Source organism: Pteropus vampyrus, unplaced genomic scaffold (assembly GCF_000151845.1).
Source record: "Pteropus vampyrus isolate Shadow unplaced genomic scaffold, Pvam_2.0 Scaffold139, whole genome shotgun sequence".
Taxonomy (NCBI): Eukaryota; Metazoa; Chordata; class Mammalia; order Chiroptera; family Pteropodidae; genus Pteropus; species Pteropus vampyrus.
Window position 1 is genome coordinate 2,484,407 of NW_011888920.1, and position 13,966 is coordinate 2,498,372.

The window sequence follows — 13,966 nt, forward strand, 5'->3', positions numbered from 1 at the left end:
AATAGTTAAATTTAAGTTTTATAATTACATTAATAGCATTTTAACCTTGAGGGAACACTTGGAGGTTAAAATAGTCAGAGAGCATAATTCACATTTTACATTTTAAAAAGCAAACAAAAATGTTGTAACAACTTTAGGAATAATTGTATGGGATATTTTATAAGGTAATAACTAAACAAATAAAAATCAAATTCATTAGCATGATTAATTTGATAGTGACATTGGTTTCATCATAATAAAGCTTGAAAATCTGTATTGAGTTTCAATCAAGCTATCAGTGGTCCATAGTATTGACTGAGAAATAATATGGACTAGGTGTTTCATCACCAAAAGGATTTATTAGAGGAAAAGAAAGTGTGGCAACCCAGTGCATGCAGACATGGTAAGCCACGTGCATACTCTGGCCTGCATGCCTAGATGGAGGAGTATTTGTACGAGGGAAAAGGAAGTTAAGGTAAGGGAAAATTAAAACCATAGAGCTTTATCAAAAACTTCGAATTCTTCCTGTAGTGTTCTCACATGTAGGGGTCTCCTGATTATGAAGATTGTAAGAACTTCCGTAAGCCCTAGTTCTTTCCATAGACTCTCCTCACTGATTTTGTTTGCTTAAAGTTCAAGTTCGTCTTTATCATTAGTACAAATTGTTGATTCGGAAAACAAAGCAGACACTGATTTACTGAGTTATTGCTATATTGTAAATATTTGATGAAAAAATAAATAATTTGATTTGGCTTTTCATCCTAATAATACAAACTTGGCTCAAATTTGTTACGATTATAAAATTGTAGACAAATTTGTCTACATCCATTATCATTTTCAGGCAAATTTATTCTAATTAAAAATACAATACTTTTTGGTTTTACTATTTTAATTCCTATTCTGAAAACTCCCCTAGATTAACCTTTGCATCAGCAAAAGCCATCCCATGCTGATTCAAATATAATTTATAGAATAGTCCTGTAGGGTTGTGTGACTCTTTCTAAAAGGGAACAACTCAGGCAAAAGCATATAGATAGATCTAAGTAGTAATTCAAAAGCTTTTTCATCAGAGTTGACCTCATTCTATGATTTAATGTTTGATATCCTTACAGAGAGAAGGCAGTTGATTGTATGTCCTGAGCAGTATGGGAGGAGACATTAGCTAAACTTGACCACAGGGCAGCATTCACAAGCTATTGTGAAGGAAGAAACTGTGTTCATTAATTACGGTAATCTTTTCCGAGGTTTTGACATTCGAACTAGATTTGGCAGAGACTGTTGGGAGGGGCTGCTGAGGGGAAGGGGCATCACTTCCCTGTGAACCTACAGTTAAAGCAGTAAGTGTATTTCCAACACTAATAGCAAAAGCCAAAGCACTCCTGGGAAATATCCACAGTACCTAGGAGTGCTTCACCACCAGAGATATTTCTGGGTCAAAAATTAATCCTTAATAGGGTAATAAAATTAACCCAAACAGAATGGAATTAAGTGTTCATTGTATTATAGACCATATCATAGAAGAGAATAAAAAACAGACTTTAATGTCAGAGAGAACGAAGCTCTACCAATTAACAGCTAAGTAACCTTGGCTAAGAACTTGACTTCTCTATCATCAGTTTCCTTTATATAAAATGAAGATAATAAAATTAACACTATGTCTATAAAGCACTTAATATAGTATCTGCTTTGGATTGAGTAGGCCTTCAATAACTTTTGTTATTTTTATTGTTATCTTTATTATTAAGCTTCATCAAATGAGAAGGTTAATATGAAAAAGACAGGATATATTACACTTGCCATTCGATTCAATCTAACTCTTATTGAGCTTATTATTTTCTTTGTGTGAAAAAAACTATGGAAACAAAAATAAATAAGAACTCATACTGAAAGAAGACTAGACAAATAAACTCACAATTATAATTATTATATTTCAACATCCTTGAGATCAGTAACTGTGACTCACTATATACTTAGTACTTTCAAGTACTATATAGTGCTTACTTGATAAATAATTTAGTTAATTAATTCAGTGAGACATGAACTGTAATTACTGTACAAACAGGTAACTAGGGAAATATAAAGAAAAAAGACAACTCAACATGAGAAGGGCAGAGAAGTCTCCTAAAATAGCCTAAAGCTAAAGCTGAGGCTTAGAGTAACATTGGAAGTTGCAAGTAAGAATGAAGTATATAGACTTTCTTAGCACAAGGAGTAGCTGCTGCAATTCATTAATACAAGAGAGAACCTGGTTTATTCAGTGAACTACTAATCTTTAATCCAACTTGAGTGATGCATACCTACCTAAGAGAGACAGTGCCCCTCTCACCATCACCTCTAGTCATTTCTGTCCCATTCTTCCTTCATTTTTCTTCATAGCACTGACAACCTCGTACTATGATTATACTATAAATGCATTTGTGTATTTATTTATTGTCTGCCTCAGCCACTTCATGAGTGTTTTTATTATTTCTACATCTGTAGCCCCTAGAACAATGTTGGCATTCAGTAGACACTCAATAGATATTTATTGAATGAAAATTGATAGAATGAGTAAGTAGGGACTTTCTTATGAATGATCTTAGATATAATATTTAGGAAGAAATATCGGGATTCACTTGGAATGAGGATGGAGAAGGGTGAAAAGTCTGATTGTATCTCCTGGGTTTCAGACTAAAGTGACTGTGGAAATGGCTAACAAACACATATGAAATTCAAAAATAAGAGTTAAGTTTTTGTTTTTGTTTTTGAGAAGGTATGGGATGTTGAGTTACACATTATGATTCTCTCAGAGTTTTAGGGAAGAAATTCCCCAGCTACAAGAGTTTGCAAAGTATTTCCCTCAAATGGACAACAGCATCATGCCTTCACTGTACCGTGGGGAATGAAGCTGATTTTTCTTAACATCTATAGAGCAGGTTACTATAACTAATAAAATCCTACATTGATCGTCTTTATTGCCAAGAAGTCAAAAGTGAATGGTTTAAAGAATTCAAATAACCTGACTCAGAACCACATAGTTGAAATGAGAAACACAGTTTTTGCAGTTGAAAGTAACTGAGTCTACCACTGAACGCAGCATTTGTCATCTGGCATGCTATTCAAGAAATCACTCTTTATTTAAATGATCACCTCAGAGTCATTTCCCCACTAAAGAAATTTAATAGTGAGTAATCAAATGTATTCACTCTCACAGTCACTGACATGAGCTTACAATTACTTCTTGGAATTGAGTGAGCCTCAGTGGGATATAAAAATTAGGCTAATCATATGGTGAATACTTACTTCATCCTGTGTTTGTTCCTGCTAGGAACAGAAATTGTCTTTGTAATTGTATGCAAAATCCTTTCACCAGACTCATCACAGGAAAATTATGTACTGCTACTCCTTTTCTAAAGAAAAGACAAAAGTAACATTTTAAAATATCACTTTCAAATCAGCCAGAATGAATGGTTTTGGCTTTGTGTATAAAAGCCAGATCCAAATTAACATTATTTACAGTACACAGTTTGGCATGTGAATATAACAAACTGATATTTAATATGTTGTGTAACACTTCTGTGTGTTTTGTTGCTAGTGATTGCTTTCATGATTAATTAATGAGCTTTATTGGACTCAAATAAATTAATTGATCTAAGAACCAGAATTTTTGTAGAGCATTGGCTATCTTGCACCTTCAACCAGTGAATCAACTTTTCCAGGTTAGCAGAGGATTTGTTTTTATGAACTAAAAATATTTCTATTTTAATCATTTAGAATAGAGTACTTTCTAAAATAAATTTCACACTTCCTTTAATTCTTAGTTTTTGGGAGGCTTACTTTAGCCTTTATTAATGACTCAAGATGGTTGCTATGAAGACTGATAATGAAAACTCTAGAGTAGTTTCCAGTGAAACCCTAAGGACTTGCTGAAGTGTGCCAGGCTCTTGATTCCTACAGCTTATGTCCTCCCTCTACTCTGGTTTGGGAGTTTTCACCCACATTCTTTAGGGGTCAAATGTATAAATTAAGTAGTTTTCAGGTCACCGTAATTCCACTGAATATTATTTATCATCAGTTCAGATGCTCTCTCTAGGTTGAAACATAAAATATTGTTGAAATATGAATATCTCAGACTAACAAAAATGACAATCTCATATGGTTCCACCTGATATAATGAAAAATCTTCTGGCTCTTGTACGGATAAATACAGAATGAGAGAAAACTGTAGAATTTAGAGAAAAGCAAGCAATTAACATTCTTTTCTTTCCATTTTTTTTTCAGAATCTAGATTTAGAGGAGTTATTGAATTACACTTGAATTAATTTTAATAGCCTCTTATTTGTATTAATCCATTTCTTCCTTCTCTTTCTATTTACATCTATCTTTTTCACTTATATTATGAAAACAATTTTATAAATCTTTCTCTTTCTTGCTCTAAAGCCTACAGTGTTTTCCTGTTGCCAATGGAATACAATGGAACTTTTAGTATTTAATTATTCAAAAGTATTCATCAAGTGTTTTTTAGTTGCCAAGCACTCTTCTAGCACAGTGAACAAAACAAAATCTGCCTTCATGAGCTTACATTCTAGTGAGAGAAATAGATAATAAATAAGATAAGTGAATAAAATATATAGTATATTAGATGGTACTGTTAGGGAGAAAATAAAGCAGAGAAGGGAAATAGGAACTCTCAGGGAAAGGGAGTTGATATTTTAGAGAAAGGAGCCTAGGATGGCCTCACTGTAGACAGGGCATTTGGGTAAAGACCTGAATGAAGTGAAAGGGTGAGCCTGGAAGACTCACCTCAGGGAGATCATTTCAGGGCAAAAAGCCTGAGATAGGAACACAGTTGGCAGGTTGTCACAGCTAGAAAGAGGTCAGATGGGTGGTCAGGGTTGAGAGTGAGAGAGCAATAGTTGAGGTCAGAGGTTTGGAGTCATGCAGGCCGCCCTAAAGAAGAAATGAGAGAATTTTGAGCCATGAGTGATAGGATCTGGCTTGCTTGCAGCTATGCTATTCATAGTCTGAACGAAACAAAGGCAGAGCAAGAAAACCGGTAAGGAAATAAATGTAATAATGCAGACAAGCAGTAATAGTGTTTTGGACCTGGATGATGGCAGTGGAGGTAGGGAGAGATGATCAGATTCTTGATATATTTTCAAAATAACACTGACAGAATTTACTAAAATATGAAATATGTTTGTGAAAGGAAGAAGAGAGGTGATGATAATTGTTATTTAAAGATCTTCATAACACAGCCTCAACCTCCTTTTCCAGTTTCATCTCCTACTCTCCCTGTTAACTAAAGTTTGGTGAAAAATTCCCTAGACTTGAGCATGGAAGGACTGTTCAAATTGTAGCTCTGTCACTTATTAGGATTATGATTTGATATCAAACACATAACCGACCTTTGTTTCTTCACCTATAAGGTAGGGATAAAAAATACCTATTACCTAAGGCTCTTATGAGGTCCAATTATATTGAAAAAGGATAGTAAAGCATAACATAGGTTATGAGTCCACTCCTCCAGCTATTAGTCTATTAACTATCAATAACATGTTAAGTATTCCTCAATCTTCCCGCCTCTCTGCCTTTCCCTTATGTTGCAATAGCTCTTCCTCTTTACCATCTCCATCCATCAAACCCTCCCTCCTGTCCTCTAAGGACCATGACACAGTCCAGGGCACTCTCCCTACAGTGCAGTCTTCGTCGTTACCCCTCTTCTCAACTCAATACTTTGCTTTCCCAAAGTGTTGGCAATATTGAATAAGATTAACATACAAAATTAGGTCTTAAGTACTTGAAATGCTTGATACAAGATAAACATTGTTTGGGTGACTTAATTCACAAATATCTATTTTAATCCTCTTAAGAGGTTACAACCATTGCATTTTACACTTTTGAATTGTGAACTTTACATAGTGTGATATAAAAAATAAATAAAATCAGAATTGTGAATTTTATATGGTATGATATAAAAATAGATAAAATCTCAATTTATGAGCAAAGTAATATCTGTATAGAAATTATGTTAGTTTTCCATTTCTTGTGTTAACTTCATCCATTGTATTTTTCACATCTAAGCTAAATGATCCCTCTAAAACACAATCTTGTCATTCTCTTCTTAAAGTCCCTGAGGAGTAAAGACTAAATTCTGTAATATGGTAGAGAAAGCTCTTCTGATACATCTCTTGCCTGCGTTATCTCTCCAACCGTTGAAGCTTTTTCCACAGGCCATGCAAATTCTTCACATACCCTCCTCGTTCTTTCAAATATACAGGATAAACTGAAGTATTTGAAGTTCCTGAATGTGACCTGCCATGCTTACTTCTGAGCTTTTAAACATTCTGACTCTGCTCTACAATGAATTTATTCATACATTCACACAACTCTTTGCTGAGCATCTACTGAGCATCCACTGGACTTAGTATTTAGCACAGAAATAGAATCTCCCTTAATGGAACCTACAGTGCAGTGGTGGGAGAAGACACTAATCAGTTCATCATTCAAATATATAGTTAGAAATTGTGGTCAAAGTCTCTGAAAGGAATGTACAGAAAGTTACATGAACTTATGTGATGAGGGAGTAATCTAGTCAGAGGGTAAGGGATGTCTGATGTCTGAGATGAGATCTGAAAGAAAGCAAAACTAACTTTCAAAGGGAGTAGTATTTCATGAAGAGGCACTGAGGAGGAGCTACATGGTAACTTCCAGAACATCTGAGAAAGCCAGTTTTATTGAATGGTAGAAAGCAAGGAGGATAGTGGTACAAAATGAGTCTGGAAAGAAAGGCAAGAGACAAGTATGACCAAATTTTGATGTGCATCATAAAAGAATAGGCAACCATTGAAAGCGTCATGCCAGAAAGTACCATAGAGTTTCTGTCTACAAAGATCAATCTAGTTGCTATGTGAACAAGTAAATATATGAATTAATGGGCCCATTCGTCCTTGTATTGAAATAAAATTCTCCAGTGACCCAGTCCTAGAAAAGCCCGGAAGAAATAAGAAAAATGGTGTTAGGGCATGTCTGGGAGGAGGTATTCAGTGCCAAATGTTGAAACTACTTGGTACATGCCTGTAGTAATAAAGGTTAGGTTCAGTTGCAACCGACAAAAAACTTGAAAGATTTAAAGTATCAAATTTGCCTATAAGATGTCATTTGAAGTAAATATGTATACTGTAATGTAGGAATCAGGAGACACTGTTATTGTTGGAAAACATGAAAGGCCTTAGGGAAAAGTTAGGACCTGGAAGGACCATCTTTGAAGATGGATTCTTTGTTTTTACTCTTGATTATAGAAGAGGGGAAACTCAAGACATTCCGTCTTATCTTCGGTTTACATGAATGGCTTCAAACTGTGGAAGTTGGAAGATTTTTGGTCATTTTCTCGATGCCCTTCTTGAACTATGGCATAAATAAATGCTAGAGTCACAGCTGCAAATCATTTTAACCAAGTTACTATGTCAGTTATTCCTTCTGTGTGCTGAGACCTTAGAGTCCAGACTGCAGCCTTTGAACACACTATTTTAGCACCTAAGGGGCTTTGCAAAGATTCCAAACTAAATGGTTACTAAATCTGCTCTACAGTTCCAGCATGGTGGCATTAAATGCAGTGAGGATTACAGAATCTTATTCTTCTCTATGACTGAGGTTATACACAGCACGAAGTACACTTCCAGACATACACTTCTCTCAAAAACACTAGTTTTGGAAGCTGGTAACTGTGCCAGACCAGAGAATTTGATGGCGTAGTAGTGGGAACCTGCATGGCAATTTACAAGATTAATGAGAGAGGCTTTAACTGAGTAAGTACAAGTTGCTGCTACCTCCATTTGTCACTTCTCTTTTTTTAAGCTCTACACCTCCTCATGGGACCCACCCAGTCCTCTCATTCCCAAACCAGTTCCCATGAAATAGATGTTTCTTTATTCCATATTCATCATAATGGCATACCCTTCATTTCATTACTTCATTATCCTAATGATATTCCTTGATAATTTCTACATTCTCACTTCTCATTTTCTCCTCAAATCCTAACTCCTCTGATATATAACTTCTACGCCCAGCATTCCATCGATGCTGCTCCCATTGTGTGCACCAATGACCTTCTAATTCAAAAGTACTATGAACACTTTTCTGTACTTATCTATATGAAGTTTCTTTATAGCATATAGATAATACCCTTCTTTTTGAAATTATATCCACCCTGACATAAATTTCTCCTGATTCTCCTCCTGTCCCTCTGTGTACAGATAGCTGGATTAAATAACTCTTGCAAAAGAGAATATCAAATAAATAAGCCCAGCTTGTTTTGATAGCAGCCACATCTCTAAACAGTACTACTCATCCAAATTAGATTATTATCCATGGATGATAGAAAAGTGTTGATGTGTAAGGGTGCACTAGCTCAAGATTGCTTACATTACTATGACGCTTTTACATAATTGATAATATCATTACATGACATAATTACATTTTTTAAAATATGTGTATATGTATTTGATAATGTTCTTTAATAGCTCTAGAAAAGCTTTTAATTACTAATGAAATCCAATAATGTGATCTTGTCCACAGTATGCCCTTGCTACTATTCCAATAAAATTATTTTTGTTCTTTTGAAGTTATTTATACAATACTGTACAATTTGCATAATGGTTAGTAACCTAAGTATCAGTTTTGCTAGACAGTTAATTCCTTGTAAAAACATGAATCGTGTCTTGGCATACCTTAAAGGATCTTAGATGTAGTAGGTTTTTAATCAATTATATTGAATTAAAATGTGAGACAGCTTTTTTAAAGTAAAACTAAAACTTAAACAATCTTTTCCAGTAGTGAATTTCCCATTACTTTTACGACATTCACCAAAAACTGCACTATTTATTTTCTGGTCAACGATATTGTATTACAGATTTTCTAATAACTAGAAAATACAAACCATAGCCAGATGTAGAATTAGTATGACTTGACTTGTGATTTTCTCGTTTATGTAACAGCTAAGTTACATAATCATAGATTCAGCAGCAGTATTTTCTCTGATTTAACAAATGTATTCCCAACTATCTTAGCAAATAAATAAGACACACACAACTGAGTCGCAATGGATAATAAAGCATATTAAAATCAAACACAGCTTACTAAAGAATTCAAGTTTTCAACCAGACTCTGAAATTATAATTGTGTGTCCTTTGCACTGCATTGAAAAGATGCCATTTATTTACGATTATGATTAAAGGCTCTTTTTACGCAGCCAACTTTCTTTGCCATTTAACAATTGTGTCCTAGGGTTTGTCTTATTTTAGTTCTAGTGTCATTTGTAAATCTTAAAAATCAGGTAACAAAATGTTGAATTTATAATTTTGTTTTATTAGTGTAAAACTTCTATAGGGAGGAAAATAATAACCTGGATGCCTCATACTAACATGAAGCCTGATAACCACATGATGAAAAAAAAGCAAGCAATATCTAAAGGACTGTGCCAAGCTGTAAATTTATCTCAGGCAGCAGGATGACTACTACTTCGATGTACGTGGCCAACATTTACCATTTTTACAACACACAAAAAATCAAACAAACAAAAAGTCTTTGAATTATTTCGACATGACAATAAGTAAATGGAGAAAAAAGAATAGTCAGGTGTCAACTGGTATTTTTAAAAAGAACATGTTCATAGGTGTCAAAAATGAATATAAGGAGAGCAAGTCCCAGTAACAGATAAATAAGGAATGAATGTGTATATTAAGATAGGACTCAAATCATCCTATTACACAAGCATTGAATAGGAAACAAGGGAAAGAGTACTGGATTTGGGGTGGGGGTGGGGAGAATCTAGGTAAGATTTGAAAAGATAATTACAGGCATACATTACAAAAGGAAAGACTAAATGGAGCAATAGATATACTAGAATAATTATATAGTAATTAACATGCCCTCTTTCTTCCTCTTTGGAGATTTTTTTTTTCATTTAAATAAAAATGAATCCTGACTGCCACAGTATTTCATTTGGCAGGATTTCAGGTAATTTATATTTCAAATATGATCTCATCATCGGTTCCATCTGTTGATATGAACTGAACATCCGTAATGTTTGAAACTCTGACTTGTGGTAAACATACCTAAATATCAAAATTTTGAATCTAAGAGACTCACATACCAATGAAAACTGAATAAGCATGCTCTTACCTTGCATGTGTCGAAATAATTCAATATTTATTTTAAGTCTGCACTTTTAATCCACCCAGCTCTCCACTCTAACTCCAGGGACCAGGGGAGGGAGAAACTACAGGCAGCTGCCATATTATGAGCTCCAGTAAGTGTTAGACCTTCTTAAAGAGGACTAGCATATTTTTTTATGCTAAGCCACAGGGGAGGAAATAACTGATTAACAGGCTCTGATCCTAAAGAATCCTTGTTTAAGGACTATTCATAGATTTGAAGAATCTACTTTCTTTCTCTCATGTTTCGTTTTAAAACTTAAAGCTGAAAAAAAGCAAGAGATCAAGACAATGTTGGCATGAATTATTCTACATAAGTGCTGGATTCACAAGTTTGCCCCTTTGTCCTTAACCCAAATACCAAGACCCGTGACTTTCCTTCCACATGCAGAGATCTGAACCGAGTACAGGGTAGAGACTATCTGATGTGCTTTCTCAACCTTCAACACCCAACTTAAGTTGTTTCTCTTCCGTGGTATTTTTCCTTGTCTAATCCACACAGATTTAACCAAACTTTCTCTTGGGCCAACATTTTACCATTGAGCGCAGTTATCATTATCCTTTTATAAACTAATTTGCATTTGTGTGTTTGAATGTCTGTCTACTAGATTATGAGTTTGAGAGCCCAGAGCCTCACCTATTGGGTCATTCAGTTTACCCCCAACCCACATCGTTCCCCTGACAAAAGAAGAAGAGTTAAACAATGCCCTCTCCATTTTTACAATAATGGGTCCTCAATAAATACCGCTACACCTTTCCTTTTATATCTGTGTTTCATTGTTGAACCAAAAAAAGTTACTACCTTGCTCAAAGAGATAGTCAAAACAGTTGTTCAAAATTAATTTTGTCTAGTGTGTAAAATTAACAAAAAAAGTTTATGAAATTGTTATTGACTACAGGTGGTAGTGGATTTGCTTTTGGTTTATCTCATCAAAAATGTGTCTAGAGCAATGTAATATTCTTCAGTAGAGAGATTTTGAGAACTTACTCAAAATATGATCTTGCTGCTTCATTCAAGGGCTATTTTAAAGGCTGTTGTTGCCTGAGTAAAGAAAACAAAAACAGATGATTCAGAAAAAACCACTCAGATTCTTAAATTTCTGAGTATCCATTATATATTTTAGAACATAAAAATGTTGATGTAGAATCAGTGCTTATATGTTATTAAAGGGGAAAAAAGGATGTTTTTAGTAACGCATCTGAATTTTTTTTTCCTGCTAGGATATTCGATACTTCAAGCTATTATGGAAAAAGCAGGACAAAATGGTTGGCATGTGAGCGCTATATGTGTGGAAAATTTTAATGATGTCAGCTATAGACAACTTCTAGAAGAACTTGATAGAAGACAAGAGAAGAAATTTGTAATAGACTGTGAAATAGAGAGGCTTCAAAATATATTAGAACAGGTAAGTCCTGGATTTTACATTAGTATTAACCCAGACCTTCTACAAAAAGGTTGACCTTTGATTTACTTGTTTCCATCAATATCTTCTTCCAACCATTTAGTTAGAAATGTGGAGTTTGGGAGTTTTCATTTTATGATTTATCTCCAAAACTAAACTATAATCCTCTATCACCAAAGTCTATTTTGGTTCTTAGGGTCTCAATGCCTTTAGGAGCATTATTTCTCACGCATTTTTAAGACATACAATAGAAAGGACCTTTTGTGAATCACCAAGATCTCTTGGCCTTCGATTTCCATAAACATTAATTTTGAAGATTAATGCCATTTAAAATATTTGAAAGTTTTAATAATTGTGAGTGTGTTTTTACTAACCTTTAGAGAAATAGCTATGTGAAAAATAGCAACATGATTTAGTACAGCAATGAAAAATAAGAAAATTAAGTGACACACTGTGTATAGCATATTTTCTTCTAGGTTTGTAAGTAAATATATTACCACCTCAGGAAAGATGGTTTTCAGTTCTCCACATGAAGAAAGAATCCTTGAATTAACCTTTCAATAAGTATTTGTGATTTGATTTAAAAGAAAAGATAAAATAGAGCTTTGTCATTGTATTAAATGATAGGAAAATATCATCAAATAACGGATAACATAGCCTTCTCCCTAAACTGCATATCATGACAAAGCTTTGAAAGTCTGTATTTGGCCAAAATCGCAGTGAACGAATGCCATCTAGTGGTTTTAAAAATGTTTGCCCGCATTTGTATGCAATATGTTAGGTTGGCTCGACAATATCGTAGCATGATGTTTTTGTTGGTTTGTTACATATAATTTATCTAAGCAATTATATGATTTGATTTGTAGTAGTAAATTTACCTATTTGCAGGTTTCTTTATAAGGATAAATTAAATGTTCAACTATAAAAAGAAAAACCACATGTTTCAGAGATTCCTTCTTAATATAGAAGGGCACTTCTTAATATAGAAGGAGAACTGAAATCTAATGCCTTAAGTTTCCTTCCTCAACTATATTAGTATTTGTAAAAGTTAAAAGTAGGAAAGCATGTGGTATTTATTTTAAAGGTCTAGTGGATCCACAGCACACTATAAGAGGAAATGACAGAGTATTCACCTCCTATTATAGAAGAAAAAAATAACAAATAACTTGATTGAAGAAACATGTTTATATTACATTGGAAAATATTAATTATAAACCTGTGCATCAGTCAGGTATTTTCCTGAAAGAGTCCAAAAATTGTAATTATTCAACGTATATGAACTTTTTAAATGTGTATTTATGGAATCCAAGAAAAAAACTTTGTCTTGCTTTCTTAAGAAAGACAGTCACTTCGGCTCAAACTCCTATTCTTCCTCTCTCCCACTCTTGCCCCTGTGTTGAGAGTGAGTTGTCTGACCTGAACAACTGAAGCTTTGTAAATAACTCTTCATGAATCCCAGAGAGCAGTCAATTCTAAGAACTGCCTGGATTGCCAAGTTCCTGTCAGAGGGTGAGTGAAGCTCAGAAAGACCCTCTACTTAGCACCTGTGCTTAAAAGACTATCTGGTGAAGGCAATTGAGTGCCTTAAGCACACTGACCCATTTTTGCTTATCTGGCTTCTAAGAAGAAAATTGGCACTCTTGGGTGCTTAGGATAAATTCTTTGAGCCTTAAATAAGCTCTTGCTAAGGGAATTGGACATCTTAATTTTTTTTTTTGTCATTTCAAAGAAATTATTTTTCCTTTTTCCAGCCTTATTGTGATATAAATTACATATAACACTTTGTAAACTTAAGGGGTACAACATGATAATTTAATACACTGGTAATTTATGAAATGATTACCACAGCAAAGTTAGTTAACACCTCCATCACTTCACATAATTACCATTTCTTTTCAGGATGAGAACATTTAAGATCTATTCTCTTAGCAACTTTCAAGTGTATAATACAGTATTGTTAACTACATCACCATGCTGTGCATTTGATCCCAGAACTTAGAAAGCTTGAGTGTCTACCTTTTCTAGTTCTATTTCTATTCTTCTTGCTGAATTCTAAAAGGTTTCTATCCTATTGTGACTGCATAGAAATAATGAGATTGGTAATAGACCTTTGTTCCTTTAAAATGTCTTTCAGGTATAAATCTCAAAAATTTTAACAGTCTAGTGTATTGTGAGAATATAATCTACTCTTAATTGTCTATACAATTTTTCCCCCAAAAAAGCTTATTTCTGATTCTGAAAATGATTTTTTTCCTATCTATATTTCAATGCATTGCAACTCTAAGCAAAATCACTTTTAATATTTTTTAGTTTTACTCTTGACTCATTTAAACACAAGAGCTAATCCAGAATGTCAGGAATTTATACATATACTTCAATACCTCTGTGATA

General features: G+C 34.0%; 1 protein-coding gene across 4 annotated transcripts in view; it reads left to right on the forward strand.

Annotated features, from left to right (window-relative positions):
* GRIA4 (glutamate ionotropic receptor AMPA type subunit 4) overlaps positions 1-13,966 on the forward strand; it is a 344,684-nt gene that overhangs the window by 217,324 nt on the left and 113,394 nt on the right. For all 4 annotated transcript variants that reach the window (XM_011368116.1, XM_011368115.1, XM_011368117.2 and 1 more), the window contains one exon: positions 11,394-11,578. In XM_011368116.1, the coding sequence (XP_011366418.1) occupies positions 11,394-11,578 (185 nt within the window). The remainder of the gene's footprint in view (positions 1-11,393; positions 11,579-13,966) is intronic.